The sequence below is a fragment of the Urocampus carinirostris genome, chromosome 3 (genome assembly GCF_059441175.1).
Source record: "Urocampus carinirostris isolate Australia breed hairy pipefish chromosome 3, RoL_Ucar_1.0, whole genome shotgun sequence".
In the NCBI taxonomy this organism is placed as follows: Eukaryota; Metazoa; Chordata; class Actinopteri; order Syngnathiformes; family Syngnathidae; genus Urocampus; species Urocampus carinirostris.
This window is the reverse complement of record NC_142351.1, coordinates 4,796,835-4,823,112: the sequence shown is the minus strand read 5'-3', so window position 1 is coordinate 4,823,112 and position 26,278 is coordinate 4,796,835. Positions and strand designations below refer to the sequence as shown.

At 42.5% G+C, this 26,278-nt stretch overlaps 3 protein-coding genes and 1 long non-coding RNA gene across 6 annotated transcripts in view; 1 reads left to right on the top strand and 3 right to left on the bottom strand.

Annotated features, from left to right (window-relative positions):
• The window catches only part of LOC148368411 (uncharacterized), a 261,108-nt gene that overhangs the window by 163,272 nt on the left and 71,558 nt on the right, over positions 1–26,278 (bottom strand). The gene's annotated exons all lie outside the window — the stretch shown is intronic.
• Positions 1,265–13,088, bottom strand: LOC148368419 (uncharacterized). 3 transcript variants are annotated; one of them, XR_015849931.1, is made up of 3 exons: positions 12,945–13,083; positions 12,763–12,860; positions 1,265–4,574 (listed from the first exon to the last, which is right to left on the bottom strand). XR_015849931.1 is itself a non-coding variant. In XM_088330435.1 (3 exons), the coding sequence occupies exons 1-3, from the start codon at positions 12,869–12,871 to the stop codon at positions 1,636–1,638; spliced, it is 582 nt and encodes a 193-aa protein (XP_088186561.1). In that variant the 5' UTR covers positions 12,872–13,088; the 3' UTR covers positions 1,265–1,635. The 3 variants fall into 3 exon arrangements, 2 of the variants coding, with proteins under 2 accessions (XP_088186561.1, XP_088186560.1); XM_088330435.1 differs by having other exon boundaries at positions 1,265–1,733; positions 4,200–4,574; positions 12,763–13,088; XM_088330434.1 differs by having other exon boundaries at positions 12,763–13,088.
• Positions 10,662–11,927, top strand: LOC148368420 (uncharacterized). The gene is made up of 2 exons (XR_015849861.1): positions 10,662–10,847; positions 10,904–11,927. It is a non-coding gene; the product is annotated as an uncharacterized LOC148368420 (long non-coding RNA).
• Positions 19,522–22,622, bottom strand: LOC148368418 (uncharacterized). The gene is made up of 2 exons (XM_088330415.1): positions 22,255–22,622; positions 19,522–19,976 (listed from the first exon to the last, which is right to left on the bottom strand). Exons 1-2 carry the CDS (start codon positions 22,601–22,603, stop codon positions 19,879–19,881), a joined length of 447 nt encoding a protein of 148 aa, XP_088186541.1. The 5' UTR covers positions 22,604–22,622; the 3' UTR covers positions 19,522–19,878.

Below are 26,278 nucleotides of genomic sequence, written 5' to 3'. Positions count from 1 at the left end.
TCTCGCCGCCATCAAGGACGCCATCTGGACCTCCAGAAACCTGCTGGTATGGAGGTGCAGGCAGATCCCCCCCGTGGCTGTGCTCCAAATGGCTGCAGATACCACACAATCTGCGAGCGGCGGGCCTAGGACGCAGCCATAAAGAAGAATCGTCTGCACCCACCCGGAGGGGGGAACCGGAGCTACACTGTGGGGGTCCCGGCAGCAACGGCCTTGGTTGTGGAAAGTAGAAGTAAGAAGGGAGAGGACCCACACAGAGGACTGGAAGGATGCTGCTTGGGAGGGTGGGATGGCAGAGCTATGCCCTTGCACAATAGTATTGCCCTTTACACGTTGGATAACTACTGTTAAAAGATAATAACGCTGAAATTGTTAAATTGATGTTGAAAATGTCATGAAAAAATGTTAAAACGTCATATCGTCACGTCATATTGTCAGATATAAAAAAATTGTGAATATGCTTGATGGCTGTTGAGATTGTCGTGTTTGTTTTGCTGCTGTTGGTGTCGGTGGATTTGTTCAGACCGAGGACAATCGACTTTGGCCTGGACGGATCTATTGACACTAACAAAGATGTTATATAATGAAATTGTGAATATGCTTGATTGCTATTAAGATTTTCGAGAAGGGTTGTTCAAACCTCACATTGTGTTTCTTATGATGCAAACTTGTCTCAAAATACAGTTGTAGAAAATAAACTTGCATTTGTAGAATAGATTTGCATACATTTAGAAAGAAATGTAGAAAGACTTGCTTACAGTTGGGGGAAATGTTGGTGGCATTTCGGGAAGGTCTCGGCAGATAAACAATGCTCCTTAAGGGAGGACAACAGATAACGGCAAAGGGCAAGGTGACATAAACTGGCATAAACTTAAGAACACTTCCAAATAAGGACGGAACCCTGGGCATGTACGCCTTCAGGCGTGAAAAAGGACGGGGCCAAACCGGGTACACGTGCTATGTTGAAAACTATATAGACACACACATATCTTTGATTCACTGAGTCTCTTGTTGAAATTGTGTATCAATAAAAAGAACTCCCTCTTACGTCATTTTGATTCCCGCATTTCTTTGAACACGTATGAGACGAATCAACAAATTGGTCTTATCTTCAACACTCTCGGTTTCCGACACGCATTCATTTGAATTAGCCTGTGTCTAGCATTGATCATGAAGGGTCCAACTTTAAAAACAAAGTATTTTCAGCTTTAAATGATCGATTTTGAAGATCGTTGATAGGGATAGTGATTGATCAGTCCAGAAGAAAAAAAACATCGGTTTGATTTTATTAAACCACGTTTTATTCACATGACAAAATTGAATCAAACAAAAGAATAAAGCACATTGTTGACACAAACATTCTAAGCAAGGGGGAAGAAATGATGCAACAGGTTAACAGTATTGATCAGTGAACCCGGTTTTAAGATAATAGACTCATTTCAATGATCAAGGATTGTTTTCATAGCGCACCAACATGGGATATATGCCCAAAACACCAAAGAGGTTGTTGCACTAACCCTTTTTGTGTACTTTTGAGAACAAAATGTCCCTCAGTGGAGAGGTGTGTGAGAAGCATCACATGGCCAACCAGGAAGATGAAGAAATAAAGGTTCTTATCTCTTTTGGCAGTGGACTTCACGGGAATTGTTGCCATCCGGACGACAGGGACGGAGAAAACCACAGGCTCTCCAAGTTTTGGGACTCTGGTGGGACCAGGCCACAACCCTGGGTACCTAGGTCGGCGATCTTATTGTTTCATAATTGTTGATAACAGGCAAAATTTTATGCAGACAGACAATGAAATAGATCATCTATCAAGAAACATGACACATATGCAAATCAATAATCTTTTGAATCCATATGAAGACTTTGGGGTTTCAAATCTTTATTATTCAGCTGGAGGGTCTGCTCAATTCCTGTGAATAAATGTGGGTTTTTTTGATTTGTTGGCAGAGTCAGTGGTTGGAAAAAGGTGAGGGGAAATGGTTTTGTGGCAGTTATGTTCCTATAGACTGGCTGTATGATACTTGGTCAATTAAGTGTTTTTAAGCACCCACTTTCAGTGAATGTTTGACCACAAACCGAGCAGGCAAAATTTGTCTCGCCAGTTGGTTTCTGATGTGTAATTTCTAGTGCCCGATATGGATGATTTTTTTTGACCACAAGGTCAACAAGTCACAGGCCTCTCACCGGTGTGGGTTCTAATGCGTTTCTTCAAGCTTCCACTCTTAGTAAATCTTTGACCGCAAACTGAGCTGGAAAAAGGCTTCTCGCCAGTGTGGGTTCTTGTGTGTAATTTCTAGTGCCGATATGGATGAATATTTACCACAAAGTCAACAGGTCTAAGCGTTTTCACCAGTGTGGGTTCTAATGTGTTTTAGTTTCCACTCTGGGTGAGTCTTTTACCGCAAATAGAATAAGAAAAAGGCTTCTCCCCAGTGTGGGTTCTGTTGTGCATTTTTAAGTCCCCACTCCGTGTGAATGTTTTACCACAAACTGAGCAGGCAAAAAGCTTCTCGCCAGTGTGGCTTAGTTGTTGAGATTTCAATTGTCAATTTTGGGTAAATTTTTGACTACAAATTTAGCAGGCAAAAGGCTTCTCGCCAGTGTGGGATCTAATGTGCCTCTTTAAGCGTTCACTCCGGGTGAATCTTTGACCGCAAACCGAGCAAGCAAAAAGCTTCTCGCTAGTGTAGGTTTGTTTATGTAATTTTAAGTGTCCATTTCAGGTGAATGTTTCATTACAATCTGAGCAAAAAAAAGGCTTCTCACCAGTGTGGGTTAGTTGGTGTGATTTTAAGACTCCATTTATGGTGAATTTCTGACCACAAATTGAACAGAAAAAATGCTTCTCCCCAGTGTGGGTTTCAGTGTGTTTTTTAAGCTCCCACTGTCAATGAATCTTTTATCACAAACTGATTAAGCAAAAGGCTTCTCACCAGTGTGGGCTAGTGTGTGTTTTTTTAAGCCCCCGCTCTGTGTGAATGTTTTACCACAAACTAAACAAGAAAAAGGCTTCTCGCCTGTGTGGGTTAGCTGGTGTAATTTCAAGTGTCCATTTCGGGCGAATCGTTTTCCACAAACTGAGCAGGCAAACGGCTTCTCGCCAGTGTGGGTTAGTTGGTGTGATTTCAAGTGTCCATTTCGGGTGAATTTTTTACCGCAAAGTGAACAAGAAAAGGGTTTCTCGCCAGTGTGGGTTTTTTGGTGTGATTTTAAGCTCCCATTGTGTGAGAATCGTTTTCCACAAATTAAGCAGGAAAAAAGCTTCTCGCCAGTGTGGGTTCTGGTGTGCATTTTTAAAACGTCACTCCGTGTGAATTTTTTACCACAAACTGAGCAGGCGAAAGGCTTCTCGCCAGTGTGGGTTAGTTGGTGTGATTTTAATTCTCCATTTCTGGTGAATTTTTTACCGCAAACTGAGCAGGCGAAAGGCTTCTCACCAGTGTGGGTTAGTTGGTGTGATTTTAATTCTCCATTTCTGGTGAATTTTTTACCGCAAACTGAGCAGGCGAAAGGCTTCTCGCCAGTGTGGGTTAGTTGGTGTAATTTCAAATTTCTATTTTGGGTAAATCTTTTATCACAAACTGAGCAAGAAAAAGGCTTGGCGCCAGTGTGGTTTAGTGTGTGTGTTTTTACGTCCCTATAATGAGAAAATCGTTTTCCACAAATTGAGCAGGCAAAAGGCTTCTCGCCCGTATGGGTTCGTTGGTGTAATTTCAAACTTTCATTTTGGGAGAATCTTTTATCACAAACTGAGCAGGCGAAAGGCTTCTCCCCAGTGTGGGTTAGTTGGTGTAATTTCAATTTTCCATTTTGGGAGAATCTTTTATCACAAACTGAGCAGGCGTAAGGCTTCTCCCCAGTGTGGGTTCTAGTGTGGATTTTGAAGCTCCAACTGTTAATTAATCTTTTATCACAAACTGAACAAGAAAAACGCTTCTCCTCAGTGTGGGTTCTGGTGTGCACTTTTAAGCTCTCACTCCTGTTGAATCTTTTACCACAAATTGAGCAGGAAAAGGGCTTCTCGCCAGTATGAATTCGTGTGTGTATTTTTAAGCTCCCACTTGCAGTGAATCTTTTATCGCAAACCGAGCAGGCAAAAGACTTCTCGCCAGTGTGGGATCTAATGTGTTTTTTTAAGTTTCCACTCTGGGTGAATCTTTTATCACAAACCGAGCAAGAAAAAGGCTTCTCACCAGCGTGGAATTTCATATGCAACTTCATATAAGACTTGCTTCGAAACGTTTTCCCACACTGAGAACATGTGCAACCACCTTCAGCGTTAGCAGAGTAGGATGTGTCATCGTCATCCGTTTTCACGTGTTGACGGGAGCTGATGCTTCGAGGCTCCCGCCAACCGTTATCTTCGGGTTGACCTCGATCTTCGACGGTTGAACAGACCCCGGTCACTAGCGAGACTGGAAAATTGTCCTCTTCTTTAACGCCAACAGGCTCCCCATCCTCTGTCTCTTGCTTAACGTGATAAGGCTTCACATCCTCCTCCTCCTCAATTTTAACGGCAGGCAATTCTGGTTCCTGCCACGCAGTAGGAAGATATTCTTGGCTGACGTCTGCAAGACACAAGTCACATTTATTTGTATTGCCCTTAACTAGTACAGTGCCATAACGTATTAGTTTGTTTTCAGAAGCATTGTCCCTGAGTGCCAAAACGTAAAAAAAATCTAAAGGCTTAGACGCTGCTGATCAGTAAGTATTAGGCCTCTAGGAATTAAATCACCACTAGATGGTAGGAGTGGCTTTGATCAGATTCCTTTGTCAACACTCAGTGCCGCGTTTTTTTCCTGTATTCGCCGTATTACTCTGTAGGGCGGTGAGTAGGCGCCGGTGTATGTGCCAAATAAGCGCAGTGTGACGAGAAAAGCAAAGTTAAGTACAGACTTTTAACGCTTAAAATCTTTATTCTTTCTAAAATAAACGACCAATGGTCTTTGTCGGGATGACGTTTCGTAGGACCCTGCGATCACCATGACAACCTGAATCATGTGATCACGTCACCCGATACATCAGGGGCTGAGAATTCTTGCAAAGTTCATGCATAAGTTTGGAATTGGGGGGTTTGGTCACCTAATGACTCCCAACACAGCAGTATGGGCTAAAATGGCGGCGCCCTGTTCGGCTGTGGCTGCATCGGCTCGCTACAGTATAACTGTGCGGGTTAAATGTATCGACATTTCGTTCTGTGTGCATGGTTACAGAGAATGACAATAAAAGTAAATTCTTCTTCTTCTTGAAAAAGCACCGGGGAGAAACTTCTGCTCGAAATGCATCATTTTGCAAGGAGGCATTTTTCTCAGAAGTTTTCCAGGAAACAAGTATTTTCAAAAAAAACTTGGGAATTTCATCAAAACAATTAAATCAACTGTTGTCTCATGAAAGATGACTGTTAAAGCTTCCTTTTGGTGTGCCCTATGCCTGTATAGCTACAGAGCTAGATTTTCTGTAGGCCTTCAAAAATGAGTCAATGTGGCCAATATCGGCTGGCATCGGCACTTCCCATTTGAGTGAAACGTCTGGCACAAATCAGCAACAGTCACAGAGGGCTACAAAGACCACCACGACAACATCCCATGATCTGAAACCTACGCGAGGGCAAGAAAAAACTAAGAAAATCTCAGCATGAGGAAAATGAAGAAACATTAAGAATGAGCCACACATGAGGTCATCCCCCTGACCAGGCCAAAATGGATGATGCAAGGGCATCAACAGAAAACACACAGTCAACATCAGTTTTTGCCATACCATAGGAAGAGTCTGGCTGGCTGCTGGGGTTTAATTGGTCCCTCCTGGGTTTTTGTATGTGTATTATTAAAAAAAAGTATTATTTGAAATAGAAATTAATATGATTTTCATAAATATATCGATGTTATGACATTATATATGTAAGAAAAACGCAGCCAGATGGCTCAACTAACAGGAAGTGACTGAACTCCAAAAGGGATGGATTGGCTCAGGGCAGGGGTGGGCAAACTTTTTGATTCGCGGGCCACATTGAATTCTAACATTTGACAAAGGGGCCGGAACAGGAGCAGATGGATGACATGCTTTGGTAACCTCACCTCATTGGAGAAAAAATACACATCTGGGATATAGAGAAAACATATGCTTTAATTTCCAATGAAAATGAAGGAAAGCATTACAACAAAATCTGACTTTGAAATGAGTCTTTAAACACAGAAAATTAAATGAATAACTATTTTATTTTAAAGCACTGAAAATTCTGTTATCCTTCAGGATATCACCTTCACTCTCCTCTTGACTGTCTTTTTTTTCAAAAACGGTAGGAGATGCACATGTACTTGTCCTGCTCCTTCTCTTTAATTTGTTTCCCCGGTGCCAAAAGTGAACAACGACCAGTGCAAGAATGAAACAGTTGCAGCAATTCAGTCTGTGGAGCGCGTTATATTTTATCTGCACGAACTACGAACGAATTTTGACAACGTGCGCATCACGGAGACGCACACATTTTAATGGGAGCAGTGTTGTTGGTCTCCTTTTTTAGTCAGCACATCAAAGTCTGGAGTGAGTTTTGTTGTGGCGATTCTCAGAATGGATCTGAGGTGTAGGTCTGTTAACTTGGATCTGTGGCTGGCTTTGTTGATGTTCATGACGCTGAAGGTTTGTTCACACACGTAGGTTGAGCCGAACAAAGCCAACATCATCTGCGCTTTCCGCCAGAGATTTGGAAACGCGGCTTCATTGATTGAAGCATAGAAGTCATTTAGTTTCATAGAGTTGAACTTTTCTTTTAAGACAAGGTCGGACTGAAGGTCGATCAGTTTGATCTGAAGCTCCTCTGGAGCTGTTTTGGGGTCTTGTGACAGAGGACAGGCCAACAAATGAAGTGACTTGTCAATTTTGTCGAAATCCAAAAAACCGACGGCAGAATTCTGCGTGCAGTGCATCCAGTGACTCACTGTATTTCTTCACCTTTGCTCCGGCATCTTTCAGTGTGGCAAGTGTAGGAAAATGAGTGAATGACTTGTTCAAAATCTGCCTGGAGATTAAAGCTAGCTTGGATTTGAAGGCTTTCACGTTTGTGTACATGTCGTGCACAAACTGCTCCTTCCCCTGCAGTTTCACGTTGAGCTCATTTAAGTGTAAAAAAACGTCCGTAGAAAACGCAAAGTCACACATCCAGCTCTTGTTGCTCAGCTCAGGAAACTCATCAGTCTTCTCCTGTCGCTCCAAAAACACGCCAATCTCCTCTTTGAGCTCCCACACTCATTGAAAAACTTTGCCCAAACTCAACCAGCGGACACGGGAGTGATAAAGCAGGTCCTGGTGATCCGCATCGGTTTCCTCCAGAAATCCAATAAACTGACGGTGCTGAAGTCCCCATGCGCGTATGAAGTTAACAAGTTTCACCACAGGATTCACAACATGATTCAGCGGTAACGCCGATTTACATAGAGATTCCTGGTGGATGATGCAGTGGAGGAAAATGACATCCTGGTCAAGGTTTTCATTTTTCACTTTATCCTGGATTCTCCTCAGCAGGCCAACGTTTTTACCCGTTAAATTCGAAGATCCATCTGTGGTGACATTGACAAGTTTACTCCAGGGAAGCTTCATATTTTTGATCGCAGCAGACAACTGGTCAAACAAGTCCTCTCCCCGTGTTTGTCCTTTCAGAGACTCTATTGTCAAAAACTTCCGTTCTTTTGTTGACAGCTTGCTAGCATGGTTAGCGACAGCTGATATTATACTCTTTAAAAACCGCCACAGTTTCTTGGCATATCAGGCAAACAGCAGATGATCGGTGTTCAGTGAAAAAATATTTAGTTGTCCACTCCTTATTGAACACTCGACATTCTCTGTCCACTTTCCTTTTCTTAGGTCCGCTCATCTTCACAGATGGGCGGTGGGTCAAAGGGTAAAGGGCATGTAAAGGGCGTCTCGCGCCGTGTCTGTAATATCCCGAACATATTTGGGCACTGATTAAACAAAAGCTTGGAAATAAAAAATTTTCATCAGTTGATGAGTTGAAAAAACAAATCATTTCCATATGGACATCTATTGATACCGAGTTTGTACAAAAAAATATATTTCAGTATGCAAAATAGAATTAAATCAGTTTTAGATTCGAAAGGAAAACACACAAAATACTGAATAAAATGTTAGCCTAATTTATTGTTTATTTTTATTGATATAAAACTTGAATACTTTTTTTTGACAAATCCCGACATCTATTTTATCAAATAATTGCATTTAATCTTAATTTTAAATGATTTCGATTTTTTTCAAGCCTTTTATTTGACGACATTTTTATTTTGGCTTAGTGTATGTCTCCACAATTTGTATCACTGACTTTACTCTGCTTGTTTAAAGTCCTGTTTTATTCAATCTCATTATTAGAAAAGAATCTGTGACAACAGGCTTTTGTCCATTATCAGGGACCGTATTCAAGATAGCGGCGCAGCATACCGGCGCCGCGGATACGCTACTCATTCATTCATTCATCTCCTAAATATATATCTCTTCACCCGCTTCGTATCAACTGGCATCGCTGGGTCTGCTGGTGCTTCTCCTCAGCTCACACAGGGTGAAAGGCAGTGATCACACCCTGGACAGTCTCCATCACAGTGTTTACGTGTGTACTCTTGTGTCTGTGGAGATTCTCATTCATCCAGGTCATAGTAACCGATGGTCAGTCAGGGCAACTGACCATCGGGTGTGTACGCTATGTGTATACAAACGGCTCATTCAGCAGTGAAACGTTGCAGTTTGTTGTTTCTACTAATAGACCGGATTAAATGCTACACACTGGTGCGCTACAGATACAGGCTTTGATTGGAACATAAATATTGACTTTATTATTCCCCCAACACTGACGACAGGTTTGTTTCTGCAGCCTCCGTAACGTCAACTTTCGATAGTCCGCTGAATGTAAACAAGCTCTTCTTCTTCGTCTCCTACTGGTGCAAACGTGGAGAAGTAGTCTTACGCTTCACCTCAACAAAGCTAATATATATATAGAGTGCCCCACGCAGTGGTGAAACATCTGAATTGCAGAGGAAATAAAACAGTAACAAGGTTAATTAATTTAATTATTTCAAATTCGGCGGGCCAGATTAAGATGTTTAACAGGCCGCATGTGGCCCCCGGGCTGTAGTATGCCCATCCCTGGCCTAGGGTCAACCAATCATGTTGAAATCCGCCTTCCACCTCGAAAACGCACGCTCCAAATTCATTTTTCTCGCTTCTCGACACCAGCTCTCATTCCATTTTAAGTTCTCCCATTTTTGGAGGAAACGTTGTTGGGCGTCGCCCCAAAAAATACGCAGAGAGGAGATATGGCAAAAAGGCAACACTCTTTATTGTATTGCTCAAAACAACTCGTGATGACTCATGATGGTCACCCACCCCGACTCACTCTGTAAACAGCTTGTGACTTCCTGCAACATCATCATCCCATCACTTCCGCCAGATGTCTACACACAATAGGCTCTTGTCAGCTCCAAAACTGTTTGCTTCAAGTTCATTTCAGGTTCAACTCTCCTTGTCCTTACTTATTATCTACTTTCTACAACGATATTTCACTATTCCATTTGTTTATTAGCCAGAACCCTTATTTTATTTACGTGAAAGCCAAATTTGGAAACTGAATAGAACGCCATTAATGTCATTACACAGCGTCATCAAATTCAAATCCGCCCCATTTCGTGCACCTATACACATAGAAATGAGAGTAAAACTGAATTTAAAAGTAACATTGAATTCAAAAAAACAACATCAAGTTTAAAAGTACGGCAATTACCAATGTGAAACCAAATATATTTATATTTACACAATATAAAACGTAGGTAGTCAGAAACTGTGACAGGAGCGAGGGGGTGTTTTTGAAGGTTGGCTTTAAAACTTAATATTTAGTTTCTTTTGTCTTTTATTAGCATATTTGGTATTGGAGTCATCCAAAAGTAATTGAAAGTAATCCAGTTAAAGTAACCCTACCCAACCCTGCTGAACATGATGCACCTGTTTGAGGTAAGACTTGAACTTGTAACATGGCGAAGAACACAGAGCTGTCCAAAGACACCGGATCAAAAGAACGGGAGCCTAATCCTTAGTGTCAGACCCTAACCTTGTTTTGGAACCCTAAAATAGTTGAAAATTCTAAATTGCAGCCAAAACCCTCGCAAATAATCCTTCACCTAACTTTAGACCTATCCCTGTTTCAGACTGTAACCTTAGCCTTACACCTTACGCTAGCTGTAACCCCTGCCCTAAACCTTTTTTTCCCATTTTTTGGAAACCTATATGAAATGATCTGCATTTATATAGCACTTTTCAGTCAAGACTTCCCAAAGCGCTTTACATTGTGCTCTACATTTCCAAATAGCGGCTGTGCAGCCATGTAAGGCGCTAACCTGCTTATTGGGGGTATTAGGGGTTCAGTGTCTTACCCAAGGGCACTTCGACATGTAACACGGAGGAGCCGGGATTCAAACTGCGATCTATTGATCCCAAGACGACGACTCTGCCTCCTGAGCCCAAACACATTTAGTTAAGAGCCCTAATATCGGGCTCAAACCCTAGATCAGGGGTGGCCAACCCGCGGCTCTCGAGCCGCATGTGGCTCTTGAACTAGTTTCATGCGGCTCTTTAGGAGCTGTTCTAAACTTGTTTAATGCGGCTCTTTCGAAGCTGTAACATGACATGCATCAAGAATGTTTAGCCGGCACTGTAATTTGCCTTCCCTACAGCTAGATGGCACTCCGACAATGAATGTCTGTTTTAGTGACGTAAAACGAGCGACGAGAAAATATTTGTTTGACAAAATGTATTGTAGTCAATTTATGTGAAATTACCTCTTGAAATGGCAGGTAAAAAGGCACAGCCAAACTAAAATATGAAGAAGAACACAGGACGTTTTTGCCAGAATGGGAGAGTTTATATTATTTTATTGAACGTAATGGCAAGCCTATCTGCCTTATACGTAACGCGGCATTAGCACATTCAAAGCTTCAAATCTTCAGCGTCAATTCAGCTCACTCCACCCTAACATCGAACAGGAATTTCCAAAAGGGACTGAACTTAGTAAGAAAAAGTTGTTGACTACGAAAAGCAAAGCAGAAAAACAGCTGCATTTCTTTCAAAAAAATTATGAAACACTCTGAGACCGTAACGCTTGCTTCGTATCAGTTAGCTTGGAACATAGCACGGGCTAAAAAGCTATACAACGAAAGAGAATTCATTAAAAATGCGTCATTGACGCCTTTGAAATCTTGGCTCCTGTAGACAACAAACTAAAACAGAGCAAATCAGATGTTCAACTGTCTCGCCACAGTATGGAACGAAGAATATCCGATATTAATGCAGCTGTTGAATAACAGTTGCACACTGACCTGCAAACAAACTAACTGCAAGAGCTACGGATGGAGCGCCAGCCATCATCGGATCAATGAACGGGCTTGTGGGACTGTACAAAGCTGATCAAACATTTCCAGACTTTTGGGATTTCCACTGCATCATCCACAGGGAGCAACTCGTGTCTAAATCACTCAAATTTGACAACGTCATGAAACCTGTGATGGAAATCGTCAACTTCATCTGCACACATGCGCTTAACCGGAGGATATTCAGGAATATCATCGCTGAACTGGACCAAGGACTTCCAGGTGACCTGCCGCTGCACTGCACTGTGAGGTGGCTGTCAAAAAGCCAGGTACTATCTCGCTTCTTTGAGCTTTTGGATCCAGTGAAACTGTTCATGGAAGAGAAGGACAAGGACTATCCCAAGCTCTCAGACCTCAAGTCGATAATGGATCTGGAACAGTGCTCACAATGTTAACTGTTGAAAATTATTGATATTATCATGTTGGTGTGGTTATTTTCATCAGATCTAGTCGAGTAGAGATTTGTGTATGCGTGCGTACATGATTAAAAGATGTTTATGTGTATAATGTGGCTTTTTAGTAACAAAGAAAAAAAATAATCAACTCGCCCCCGTTAACAACTATGATGTGGCTCTTTGTAGTAACACAGACGAAAAATTGGCTCTTAGTCGCTGAATGGTTGGCCACCCCTGCCCTAGATCATAACCCTCAACTTATCCCAAGAGCCAAGAAGAGATCCGCAGGTTCGAGAGCGTTCTCCATTCGGGCCCCGGTGCTGTGGAATGCTCAGTCCCCTGAGATTTGATCTGCAACCTCAGTGGAACTGTTTCAATATAGGCCTTAAACACACTTCTATTCTATAGCACATGAATAACCTATGTTTTATGTTGAGAATATCAGTATTATTTGCCCTCATGTAGGTTTAAGAACAGGAGATGGTGTCTATTTTTCAATTTTAGTCTTTTTTTTTGCTGAATTGTTTCCCCTATTAAGCCATTTTGTGCAAAATGTTACATAACAATTTGTCATACATGCATTAAAGCAACAAAAGCAATCTAAAGAGCCAGTTCTGAGCCAAAAAGAGCTGTCTAATTTTGGTCAGTCAAGCCGAAAGAGTTGCTTCTCTATAAAAAGAATTCCTGTCACTACTACGAAGCAATATGCTGGGAGGGGCTGCTCCCTCCGTGGGGACTGATACGCACCCTGTGTGCTGAGGGAGCAGAAGAGTCCAAGCTAGTGTCCAGTGACATACACAATTATTTACGAGATGACGTATGCGCTGCCCAAACAGCCATCATTACTACATCCACTTTTCTTTGGGTGCCCGTGGGTGAGGGACCGGCCACCCCCCACTGGTAACGCCCCTGATGTCAAGGATGCAGCAGAAGCAAAAATGACCAACCTGCCCCAAGCTGCTTGGAAACAGCGTACGGTCGTCGACGTTCTCGCTCGGTCTCCCTTTTGGTTCCCAGAAGCTTCTCTTTGAGAGGTCCTTCCTCACTGGAGCACATTTTTTCTGCGTTTGAAGCTAAACAAAAAAACTCCACAAGGTGTCGCTCCAACTCGGGAGTAAAAAGGACAAACCTTCCAAAAGGACCGCAAAGTGATTCTTCTGTCGAGTTTACGTCGTTTTAAGTCGACTACAAGACTTTTGGTAGTTTTCTCGACAATTCTTGTTCGGCAGCCATGCCAGCTACTCTTTCGAAACCCCGCCGCAATGGATTGTGGGACACAGATACAAACAGAGGGCTGGATAGGTCGGCGTGCTGTAGCAGCCCGCTAACTAGCGTGCCTACGTGGCGGCCATTTTGGTAGGGGCAACTTCGCACAATGGATGTACATTAAAAAAAAAATTACAACCTGCTTTTCATGTGGGTAACACATGAAAACCAAAAAATACATTAAAAAAAAAACAACAATTTTTATAAACCATTATAGAAGTACAAATTTGATACTGTGTAACAGGTGTCATAATAACTTTAATTTTTTCGAAATTCTGGCTGAAACATGTTTGTACAGTTTGTGTATAAGTGTCCTGCAATGACACGTCCAACAGCGCCACTTGCTGGTAGGCGGAATGTTTAGTTTAGCCTTTGATTTTATGACCGGAATGCGGATATTGTTAGCAGTCTCGAGCTAACGGTTAGCCACGATGGAGGAAGTCGGACATCCGGGCACTTGGTCACGTGACAAAGCAATCCACCGGCGTCGCCACCTTTGTTTGGGGGGAAACGTTGTTATCGAGTCTGACTAGAATAATGGCGAAAAGTTGCTGTGTAAACGGGTGTACGTCTAATAAGAGGAAGAGTCCTGATCGGAAATATTTCATATTTCTATCTGACTAGGAAAGGAAGGAGAAATTTAAGTCTGCGGTGTTCGATCGTCCCCAACAAACAGTGGTCCCCTCGCAGCACTCACACCTACGTTTATGATTCACATTTTATCACTGGTAAGTCATTATTGTAGATGTTCATTGGATATCATTTAGAATTTGTGTATCCCCTCAAAAAATATGTCGACATGATGTTTTTTTTTTATATGAGTGTACCTCATCTCATTAGCTACACAGCTTATCCTCAGTAGGGTCGCGGGGGTGCTGCAGCCCATCCCAGCAATCATCGGGCAGTGGGCAGGGGACACCCTGAACTGGTTGCCAGCCAATCGCAGGGCACAGGGGGACAGAAAACTCACTCGCTCATTCACACCTAGGGACAATTTGGACCGGCCAAGTCACCTGAAATGCATGTTTTTGGAATGTGGGAGGAAACCGGAGTGCCCGGAGGAAACCCACGCAAGCACGGGGAGAACATAAAAACTCCGCACAGGAAGTCTGGAGCTGGATTTGTACCCACGTAGGAGGTTCCCAAGACATGAACTGTGCCGCACATGCGCTAACCACTGCGCCGCTGTGCTGATTTGTGTACCTGTAAGTCCGAAAATAAAGTTTCTAACTTTAAATTATGAATCGGTAAAATTTAAGTCTCGTCATATCATCCGGACTTTTATTTGCAGTTGTGATTATTAAATAAAGTCAAGATTGTATTGATTTATTATTGATTTATCCGTATTTTACCCATTTATTCACGAAATTTAAATTAAAGTCAGATTAATAATCTTCTTCTTGGTAATCTCTAACACTCAAGATTTCGAGGCCTCATACACCCATTTGAGTCTATGAAAATAGTTTTCAGACATCCATTTCCATGTGACAGTGGACATTTTTGAAAGAGACGAAGAGTCTGTTATGGTTGAATGGCTTTTAAATGTATGCAGTTGGATTGCAGGCTTTGTTGTGGGTCGGATGCATGTTACAATTGTTTAAGTGTTTATGTTACAGGACAAAAGTGCAATGACAGGAGCCATCCAGACTTTGTACCATCCATTTTCCCGCAGTCGAGCACCAAAGCCAAACCAAGCTTCACGAAGTCTTTTATGAAAGTAGACCGGTACAAGAGAGCAGCTAAACGAGCCTGTTTAGCACCAGGTAATTAATTCATTAAGTCTATAAGGTGTTTCTGTCATGATTACCAATTCAAGCCACCCGCGACTACCCAATTGGCGCCAAAAGCCCTGAGAGCTGATTGGCTTTTAGACTCTTTTTAAACCCCCGGCTTTCAAGATATCCCTGTCAGATTGTTGTGGACCAATGGAGTGGCAGTACCTCAGGGGGTAGAGCGCTCGTCTTGGGATCAAGGGATCCCAGTTCGAATCCCAGCTCGTCCGTGTTACATGTCAAAGTGTCCTTGGGTAAGACACTGAACCCCTAATACTCCCAATAAGCAGGTTAGCGCCTTACATTGCTGCAAGGCCGCTATTGGGAAATGTGGAGCACATATATTTAAATGCAGATCATTTCATTTCAATGCTCCCAGCATCTCACGTTCAGACACCTTTCCTGCCCTGTTTTTCTCTGCCTGATACCCGTTGCCAACCTGTTTCCGGACCTGACTCTGCCCTGTTCTGCCTTCCCGGTATCCGACCTGTTTTGCCCCGCTACCTGCCTGACACCTGTTGCCGACTGTGTTTCCGAACTTGATACCGCCCTTGCTCTTCCGTCCCGGCAAACGACTAGTATTCCTGCAAGTCTACGATCATCCTCGCTCGACACGGAAGTGCCACTTCCGCGTTTCCCGCCATCTGCTACCCGTGTCCGTCGATCCTCGGATCGTGGAGGCAAGCCCTTTTCACCTTCTTATCAATAAAACTGAGTAAACAAACACTACTGGGTCCTGTCTCCGTTCCTTGCTTGTGACAGTTTCACCCATTTTTGCCCGAATTTTAAAAGTACATTATCCAAAATAACATTGGGTCAGTCCACTTTTGCTGCATTAGGGGTTATTTAACAGTCTTTTAAAATTTGGATTTTTAAATTTATTTTAATTTTTGTCATGAGCAATCAGAGAAGAACTATCAAAGCGCTCCAAGGAGCCATCTAATACGGTTTTGCTCCGTCTGCCTGTGTCCCTTTTAACATCCAAAATGAACTTAGCTTGTTAAGATTTTCATCAAAACGAAATGATGATTCAGACTTTAAATATGTACTCCAAGCTGGTATACTTAAGCCCAGCTCTTCAAACAAATTAATTTAAAATGAAGAAAGGGATTTTCACCAAAGTCCTCTAAAATTAAGAGTGTCGTAGCTCAGATTTTCATGAGAGGAATTCCTCTGACCAATCAGCTGAGTAAGCTAAAAATTCCAAGTTGTTTACTACTCAGACAACTCCTGCAGTAACTAGCTGATCCAAATCCGAACAGTTTGTAAAGTGTTCATGAAGTAAATTACAGGTATGCACATTGACCTTTTGCCTTTAACTATGACCAGAATGTACTGCACAACTTGGATTGAGATATGATACTTTGCATCTTATCTTGATCCATACTGTTGGACACTATCAAAACATTCTATTGAAATAAAGGCAGATACTATTTACAATTAAAGGAAGAGTTTTCCCATCTTAACCCATTTGTGACTCGTGTCCTTTGAAAGGTCAAAGCTAACAGTGCAGACCCTGATCAAATGGTTTTTAATTAAAGACCTCAGATTGGAGTCTACACGGTTTGCTTGAAAGTTCAAGGAAAGAACAATGATAAACGTAAAACTTTTGAGAATTTGCTCCTCTTGGAAATCGTACAAACGATAGTATTTATATGAAAACAGACCACCTTTTTAAGCATGGCGCATTCCAACGCTTTTCCCCTGCCGAAAGTGCGGTTCGGCAAGTCGCCTCTGAAGTGGCCAAACTGGCCCAGCAAATGCACCAGCAATGACAAGAGCTGGATCAATTACACCAGGATCCATTCGCCGCCGGATTCGCCGAGCCACGAGTGGGCGAACCAGAGAGGTTTTGTGGGAACTAGCTCGGTAGCCTAGATGGTAGAGCGCCCGCTCCGTGACTGGGAGGTCGCTGGTTCAAGCCTCGGCCGAGTTGTGACTTACAACATTGGTACTCTTTGCCTCTCTGCTTGGCGCTCAGCATTAGAGGTTGGAATTGGGGGTTTGGTCACCTAATGACTCCCAACACAGCAGTTGGGTCTAAAATGGCGGCGCCCTGTTTGGCTGGGGCTACATCGGCTCGCTACAGTTTAACTGTACAGGTCAGGTGTATCGACATTTCGTTCTGTGTGCACGGTTACAAAGAATGACAATAAAAAAGTAAATTCTATTCTTTGTACATTTGTAACTTTTTTAGCAAAAAAAAAAAAGTTAATGGCCCAAGATCTCACTGTTGCAGTGAGACCAAGGCGAACAGCTGCCTCCACTTTCAATAAAAGAGCACCTACACAAGAACATGTTTCCCCCAAACCTGCTTTACAGTCTCAGTGAGCGTTGATCACAGAACCAGCTTTGCTTAAACAAACCCAAGGGTGGCAGGGTTCATCCGTTTCACGCCATGAAGGTTTAACATCTGCTTTGAGCATGAAGTGACCTGTCGTCGTAGTGATGGGAAAAACTGTCTGAACCCATCCAGAAATGAAGAAAGTGTGAGCTTCTAAAGATCAATAGTTCTCCATCGCTTCTTTCGAATACAGGCCTGAAAAAATAGAAATAACTAATATACAGACAAAGCATGAGTAGATACGCTTAACCCGTAACCTGTTTAATATTCATGTAACACTGCATCTTCTATGAATTTATAATAAAAAAAAATTAGGTAAGAACAGAGTTCATACCGAGGTATCACTTAGAAATAAATTCGGACCACAAAATCAAATCACACAGTGGACCCAGAACAGGAGCTGCCTGATCTGGGTCTCCTCTGATTGCAAAGGCATTAAAAGGAGCTATTATGAGGGAAAGGGTTAATAACTCAAACTAGATCAGCCCGGTTAGTAAAGCAGTGTCTACTAGTTCCCTTTTGCAGTCTAAATTTCATGGGGGTGGTGTCGAGTTCATGATCGATGTTGGTCTATATGAAAAACATGATCTATATTGGTCACACAAGATCCCTTTTATTCGGGTTAAGATAGCCATTACAGATTTTCCTATCCAACACACATCAACAAATTAATGGAATAATACCCGACATCCAATAACTCAAAACTGAAAGCAAGTACTAGGACCGGTCTGTGGCGTTCACTGATCTAGCCTAATTAAGCAATTGTCATGTAAATCCAATTCCTTCTTAAAATTAAATGACATTTAAACGAAACAAATATATGTCTAATACTTACGGGGACTTTTGATTAGATACGTATACACGTCCTTATAATGGACATCAGGCCAGAAATTTGGACCGTTGACCCATCTGTCAGATGGAAGCTAGTACGGACACATTTTAATCCCAGCAAACTGTAATTTTGCCATATAGCGATATTTTGCATGTGGTGGTAACCCTTCTTCATACTCATACGACATTTCGCTTGATAAACTTGACGTTTTATTGCTTTAAACCCGAAAAACTTTGCTTGCGGTTAAACTTTACGGTTCGATTGCTTTTTCCCTCCAAACAAAGATGGCAGATAAATATCATGACTTCATCCATCTTTTGGTGCTCCGCAAAAAGTGAACTGACAACATTAAAACCGCGACTGACAAATCTCAACATAAACAGTAATGTAATTGATATTGTCAAGCTGTTTGGATTTATCTTAGTTTTGCCGTACGTTGTACTCAACTAAAATGCTAATTCCCCTTATAGATGTTGGGAGCCAGCGGAGGTGCTAACCACATGGGGTGTGTATGTTGTGTCGCTCATTGCAGCAGCTCTAATGAAAAGCTCATCATTCAGTCGAGCCTGAATGTGGATCCTTGCGGGGACGGCTACACAGCAGTTACATATATACTCATAGCAGTTCATATTTCAGTTTAATGTTGTCTTACAATGTGGTCATGGTGATTTCGAGTCTGAACTTGATTTTGGTCCAGGAAAATCCAAGTCCCTTTTCTGTTTTGTCTTGAGTTAACACAGTTACGTTTCAGTTCTGGCAAAAGTCATCACTCATAAAATGATTTCTGACTCTTGAATGGCCAAAATAACAATACATTTACAAATGGCTTTCAATTATATTTATTTGGTTCAGAATTGAATTTGGTGGTTAGCAATTCGGTCAGCAGGCGGTGCTCTTGTTGTAGAAAATAAACTTGCATTTGTAGAATAGATTTGCATACATTTAGAAAGAAATGTAGAAAGACTTGCTTACAGTTGGGAGAAATGTTGTTTACATCTCGGGAAGGTCTCGGCAGATAAACAATCCTCCTTAAGGGAGGACAACAGATAACGTCAAAGGGCAAGGTGACATAAACTGGCATAAACTTAAGAACACTTTCAAATAAGGACGGAACCCTGGGCATGTACGCCTTCAGGCGTGAAAAGGGACGGGGCCAAACCGGGTACACGTGCTATGTTGAAAACTATAAAGACACACGCATATCTTTGATTCGCTGAGTCTCTCGTTGAAATTGTGTATCAATAAAAAAAACTCCCTCTTACGTCATTTTGATTCCTGCATTTCTTTGAACACGTATGAGACGATTCAACAAATTGGTCTTATCTTCAACACTCTCGGTTTCCGACACGCATTCATTTGAATTAGCCTGTGTCTAGCATTGATCATGAAGGGTCCAACTTTAAAAATAAAGTATTTTCAGCTTTAGATGATCGATTTTGAAGATCATTGATAGGGATAGTGATTTATCAGTCCAGAAGAAAAATAACATCGGTTTGATTTTATTAAACCACGTTTTATTCACATGACAAAATTGAATCAAACAAAAGAATAAAGCACATTGTTGACACAAACATTCTAAGCAAGGGGGAAGAAATGATGCAACAGGTTAACAGTACTGATCAGTGAACACGGTTTGAAGATAATAGACTCATTTCAATGACCAAGGATTGTTTTCATAGCGCACCAACATGGGATATATGCCCAAAACACCAAAGAGGTTGTTGCACTAACCCTTTTTGTGTACTTTTGAGAACAAAATGTCCCTCAGTGGAGAGGTGTGTGAGAAGCAGCACATGGCCAACCAGGAAGATGAAGAAATAAAGGTTCTTATCTCTTTTGGCAGTGGACTTCACGGGGATTGTTGCCATCCGGACGACAGGGACGGAGAAAACCATAGGCTCTCCAAGTTTTGGGACTCTGGTGAGACCAGGCCACAACCCTGGGTACCTAGGTCGGCGATCTTATTGTTTCATAATTGTTGATAACAGGCAAAATTTTATGCAGGAAATGGTTTTGTGGCAGTTATGTTCCTATAGACTGGCTGTATGATACTTGGTCAATTAAGTGGTTTTTAAGCACCCACTTTCAGTGAATGTTTGACCACAAACCGAGCAGGCAAAAGTTGTCTCGCCAGTTGGTTTCTGATGTGTAATTTCTGATGCCCGATATGGATTAATTTTTTTGACCACAAGGTCAACAGGTCAAAGGCCTCTCACCGGTGTGGGTTCTAATGCGTTTCTTGAAGCTTCCACTCTTAGTAAATCTTTGACCGCAAACTGAGCCGGAAAAAGGCTTCTCGCCAGTCTGGGTTCTTGTGTGTAATTTCTAGTGCCGATATGGATGAATATTTACCACAAAGTCAACAGGTCTAAGCGTTTTCACCAGTGTGGGTTCTAATGTGTTTTAGTTTCCACTCTGGGTGAGTCTTTTACCGCAAATAGAATAAGAAAAAGGCTTCTCCCCAGTGTGGGTTCTGTTGTGCATTTTTAAGTCCCCACTCCGTGTGAATGTTTTACCACAAACTGAGCAGGCAAAAAGCTTCTCGCCAGTGTGGCTTAGTTGGTGAGATTTCAATTGCCAATTTTGGGTAAATTTTTTACTACAAATTTAGCAGGCAAAAGGCTTCTCGCCAGTGTGGGATCTAATGTGCCTCTTTAAGCGTTCACTCCGGGTGAATCTTTGACCGCAAACCGAGCAAGCAAAAAGCTTCTCGCTAGTGTAGGTTGGTTTATGTAATTTCAAGTGTCCATTTCAGGCGAATGTTTCATTACAATCTGAGCAAAAAAAAGGCTTCTCACCAGTGTGGGTTAGTTGGTGTGATTTTAAGACTCCATTTATGGTGAATTTCTGACCACAAATTGAACAGAAAAAATGCTTCTCTCCAGTGTGGGTTTCAGTGTTTTTTTTTAGCTCCCACTGTCAATGAATCTTTTATCACAAACTGATTAAGCAAAAGGCTTCTCCCCAGTGTGGGCTAGTGTGTGTTTTTTTAAGCCCCCGCTCTGTGTGAATGTTTTACCACAAACTAAACAAGAAAAAGGCTTCTCGCCTGTGTGGGTTAGCTGGTGTAATTTCAAGTGTCCATTTCGGGCGAATTGTTTTCCACAAATTGAGCAGGCAAACGGCTTCTCGCCAGTGTGGGTTAGTTGGTGTGATTTCAAGTGTCCATTTCGGGTGAATTTTTTACCGCAAAGTGAACAAGAAAAAGGTTTCTCGCCAGTGTGGGTTTTTTGGTGTGATTTTAAGCTCCCATTGTGTGAGAATCGTTTTCCACAAATTGAGCAGGAAAAAGGCTTATGACCAGTGTGGGTTCTGGTGTGCATTTTTAAGTCGCCACTCCGTGTGAAATTTTTACCACAAACTGAGCAGGCGAAAGGCTTCTCGCCAGTGTGGGTTAGTTGGTGTGATTTTAAGCCTACATTTCTGGTGAATTTTTTACCGCAAACATAGCAGGCGAAAGGCCTATCACCAGTGTGGTTTAGTGTGTGTGTTTTTACGTCCCTATACTGAGAAAATCGTTTACCACAAATTGAGCAGGCGAAAGGCTTGTCGCCCGTATGAGTTCGTTGGTGTAATTTTAATTGTCCATTTTGGGTAAAATTTTTACCACAAACTGAGCAGGCGAAAGGCTTTTCGCCCATGTGGGTTAGTTGGTGTAATTTCAATTTTCCTTTTTGGGAGAATCTTTTATCACAAACTGAGCAGGCATAAGCCTTCTCCCCAGTGTGGGTTCTAGTGTGTATTTTAAAGCTCCTACTGTCACTGAATCTTTTATCACAAACTGAACAAGAAAAACGCTTCTCCCCAGTGTGGATTCTGGTGTGCACTTTTAAGCTCTCGCTCCTGGTGAATCTTTTACCACAAATTGAGCATGAAAAAGGCTTCTCGCTAGTGTGGGTTAGTTGGTGTAATTTCAATTTTCCATTTTGGGAGAATCTTTTATCACAAACTGAGCAGGCATAAGGCTTCTCCCCAGTATGGGTTCTGGTGTGCACTCTTAAGTCCCCACTCTTGTTGAATCTTTTACCACAAATTGAGCAGGAAAAGGGCTTCTCGCCAGTATGAATTTGTGTGTGTATTTTTAAGTTCCCACTTGTAGTGAATCTTTTATCGCAAACTGAGCAGGCAAAAGACTTCTCGCCAGTGTGGGATCTAATGTGTTTTTTTAAGTTTCCACTCTGGGTGAATTTTTTATCACATACCGACCAAAAAAAAGGCTTCTCACCAGCGTGGACTTTCATATGCAACTTCAGATAAGACTTGAATCGAAACGTTTTCCCACACTGAGAACATGTGCAACCACCTTCAGCTTTAGCAGAGTGGGACGTGTCGTCGTCATCCGTTTTCACGTGTTGACGGGAGCTGATGCTTAGAGGCTCCCGCCAACCGTTATCTTCAGGTTGACCTCGATCTTCGACGTTTGAACGGACTCTGGTCACTAGCGAGACTGGAAAATCGTCCTCCTCTTTAACGCCAACAGGCTCCCCATCCTCTGTCTCTTGCTTAACGTGATAAGGCTTCAGATCCTCCTCCTCCTCAATTTTAACGGCAGGCAACTCTGGTTCCTGCCGCATAGTAGGAAGATATTCTTGGCTGACGTCTGCAAGACACAAGTCACATTTATTTGTATTGCCCTTAACTAGTACAGTGCCATAACGTATTAGTTTGTTTTCAGAAGCATTGTCCCTGAGTGCCAAACATAAAAAAATTCTAAAGGCTTAGGCGCTGCTGATCAGTAAGTATTAAACTTCTGGGAATTAAATCAACACGAGATGGTAGGAGTGGCTTTGATCAGACTCCTTTGTCAACACTTAGTGCCGCGTTTTTTTCCTGTATTCGCCGTATTACTCTGTAGGGCGGTGAGTAAGCGCCGGTGTATATGCCAAATAAGCGCAGTGTATTTGGTATTGGAGTCATCCAAAAGTAATTGAAAGTAATCCAGTTAAAGTAACCCTACCCAACCCTGCTGAACATGATGCACCTGTTTGAGGTCGTCAGCTGCATAAAGACACCTGTCCACCCCACACAATCAGTAAGACTTGAACTTGTAACATGGCGAAGAACAAAGAGCTGTCCAAAGACACCAGATCAATAGAACGGGAGCCTAATCCTTAGTGTCAGACCCTTACCTTGTTTCGGAACCCTAAAATAGTTGAAAATTCTAAATTGCAGCCAAAACCCTGGCGAATAATCCTTCACCTAACTTTAGACCTATCCCTGTTTCAGACTGTAACCTTAGCCTTACACCTTACGCTAGCTGTAACCCCCGTCCTGAACCTTTTTTCCCATTTTTTGGAAACCTACACGAAATGATCTGCATTTATATAGCACTTTTCAAGTCAAGACTTCCCAAAGTGCTTTACATTGTGCTCTACATCTCCAAATAGCGGCTGTGCAGCCATGTAAGGCGCTAACCTGCTTATTTGGGGTATTAGGGGTTCAGTGTCTTACCCAAGGGCACTTCGACATGTAACACGGAGGAGCTGGGATTCGAACTGCGATCTATTGATCCCAAGACGACGACTCTGCCTCCTGAGCCACTGCCGCCCAAACACATTTAGTTGAGAGCCCTAATATGGGGCTCAAACCCTAGATCATAACCCTCAACTTATCCCAAGAGCCAAGAAGAGATCCGCAGGTTCGAGAGCGTTCTCTATTCTGGCCCCGGTGCTGTGGAATGCTCTGTCCCCTGAGATTTGATCTGCAACCTCAGTGGAACTGTTTCAATATAGGCCTTAAACACACTTCTATCCTATAGCATATGAGTAACCTATGTTTTATGTTGAGAATATCTGTATTATTTGCCCTCATGTAGGTTTAAGAACAGGAGATGGTGTCTATTTTTCAATTTTAGTCTATTTTGTGGTTGTTGTTTTTTTTTTGCTGAATTGTTTCCCCTATTAAGTCATTTTGTGCATAATGTTACATAACAATTTGTCATATATGCATTAAAGCAACAAAAGCAATCTAAAGAGCCAGTTCTGAGCCGAAAAGAGCTGTCTAATTTTGGTCAGTCAAGCCGAAAGAGTTGCTTCTCAATAAAAATAATTCTTACTACGAAGCAATATGCTGGGAGGGGCTGCTCCCTCCGTGGGGACTGATACGCACCCTGTGTGCTGAGGGAGAAGAGTCCAAGCTAGTGTCCAGTAACATACACAATTATTTACGAGATGACGTATGCGCTGCCCAAACAGCCATCATTACTACATCCACTTTTCTTAGGGTGGGCAGAGCGTGCCCGTGGGTGAGGGACCGGCCACCCCCCACTGGTAACGCCCCTGATGTCAAGGATGTAGCAGAAGCAAAAATGACCAACCTGCCCCGAGCTGCTTGGAAACAGCGTACGGTCGTCGACGCTCTCGCTCGGTCTCCCTTTTAGTTCCCAGAAGCTTCTCTTTGAGAGGTCCTTCCTCACTGGAGCACATTTTTTTCTGCGTTTGAAGCTAAACAAAAAAACGCCACGAGGTGTCGCTCCAACTCGGGAGTAAAAAGGACAAACCTTCCAAAAGGACCGCAAAGTGATTCTTCTGTCGAGTTTACGTCGTTTTAAGGCGACTACAGGACTTTTGGTAGGTTTTTCGACAATTCTTGTTCGGCAGCCATGCCAGCTTCTCGTTCGAAACCCCGCCGCAGTGGATTGTGGGACACAGATACAAACAGAGGGCTGGATAGGTCGGTGTGCTGTAGCAGCCCGCTAACTATCGTGCCTACGTGGCGGCCATTTTGGTAGGGGCAACTTTGCACAATGGATGTACATTAAAAAAAAATTACAACCTGCTTTTCACGTGGGTAACTTGTTGTTATGAACGTTTACACTTGTTTTTATAACGGACGTAGGAGGTTCCCAAGACATGAACTGTGCCGCACATGCGCTAACCACTGCACCGCCGTGCTGATGAGTGTACCTGTAAGTCCGAAAATAAAGTTTCTAACTTTAAATTATGAATCGGTAAAATTTGAGTCTTGTCATATCATCCGGACTTTTATTTGCAGTTGTGATTATTAAGTAAAGTCAAGATTGTATTGATTTATGATTGATTTATCCATTTTTTATCTGTTTATTCACGAAATTTTAATTAAAGTCAGATTAATAATCTGATTCTTGGTAATCTCTAACACTCAAGATTTCGAGGCCTCATACACCCATTTGAGTCTATGAAAATAGTTTTCAGACAATAAACGTCGTTTTTACAGTGTTTACATACACACAACAGATATGTCCAAAGGTCCATTTTCATGTGACAGTGGACATTTTTGAAAGAGACGGAGAGTCTGTTATGGTTCAATGGCTTTTAAATGTATGCAGTTGGATTGCAGGCTTTGTTGTGGCTCGGATGCATGTTACAATTGTTTAAATAATTATGTTACAGGACAAAAGTGCAACGACAGGAGCCATCCAGACTTTGTACCATCCATTTTCCCGCAGTCGAGCACCAAAGCCAAACCAAGCTTCACGAAGTCTTTTATGAAAGTAGACCGGTACAAGAGAGCAGCTAAACGAGCCTGTTTAGCACCAGGTAATTAATTCATTAAGTCTATAAGGTGTTTCTGTCATGATTACCGATTCAAGGCACCTGTTGCTGCCAACAGCCCTGAGAGCTGATTGGCTTTTAGACTCTTTTTAAACCCCCGGCTTTCAAGATATCCCTGTCAGATCGTTGTGGACCAATGGAGCGGCAGTAGCTCAGGAGGTAGAGCGCTCGTCTTGGGATCAAGGCATCCCAGTTCGAATCCTGGCTCTTCCGTGTTACATGTCGAAGTGTCCTTGGGTAAGACACTGAACCCCTAAAACCCCCAATGAACAGGTTAGGGCCTTACATTGCTGCAAGGCCGCTATTGGGAAATGTGGAGCACATATATAAATCATTTCATTTCAATGCTCCCAGCTCTCACGTTCAGACACTTTTCCTGCCCTGTATTTCTCTGCCTGATACCCGTTGCCAACCTGTTTCCGGACCTGACTCTGTCCTGTTCTGCCTTCCCGATATCCGACCTGTTTTTCCCCGCTACCTTCCTGACACCTGTTGCCGACCTTGTTTCCGAACTTGATACCGCCCTTGCTCTCCCTTCCCGGCAGACGACTAGTATTCCTGCAAGTCTACGATCATCCTCGCTCGACACGGAAGTGCCACCTCAGCGTTTCCCGCCACCTGCTACCCGTGTCCATCGATCCTCGGATCATGGAGGCAAGCCCTTTTCTCCTTCTTATCAATAAAACTGAGTAAACAAACGCTACTGGGTCCTGTCTC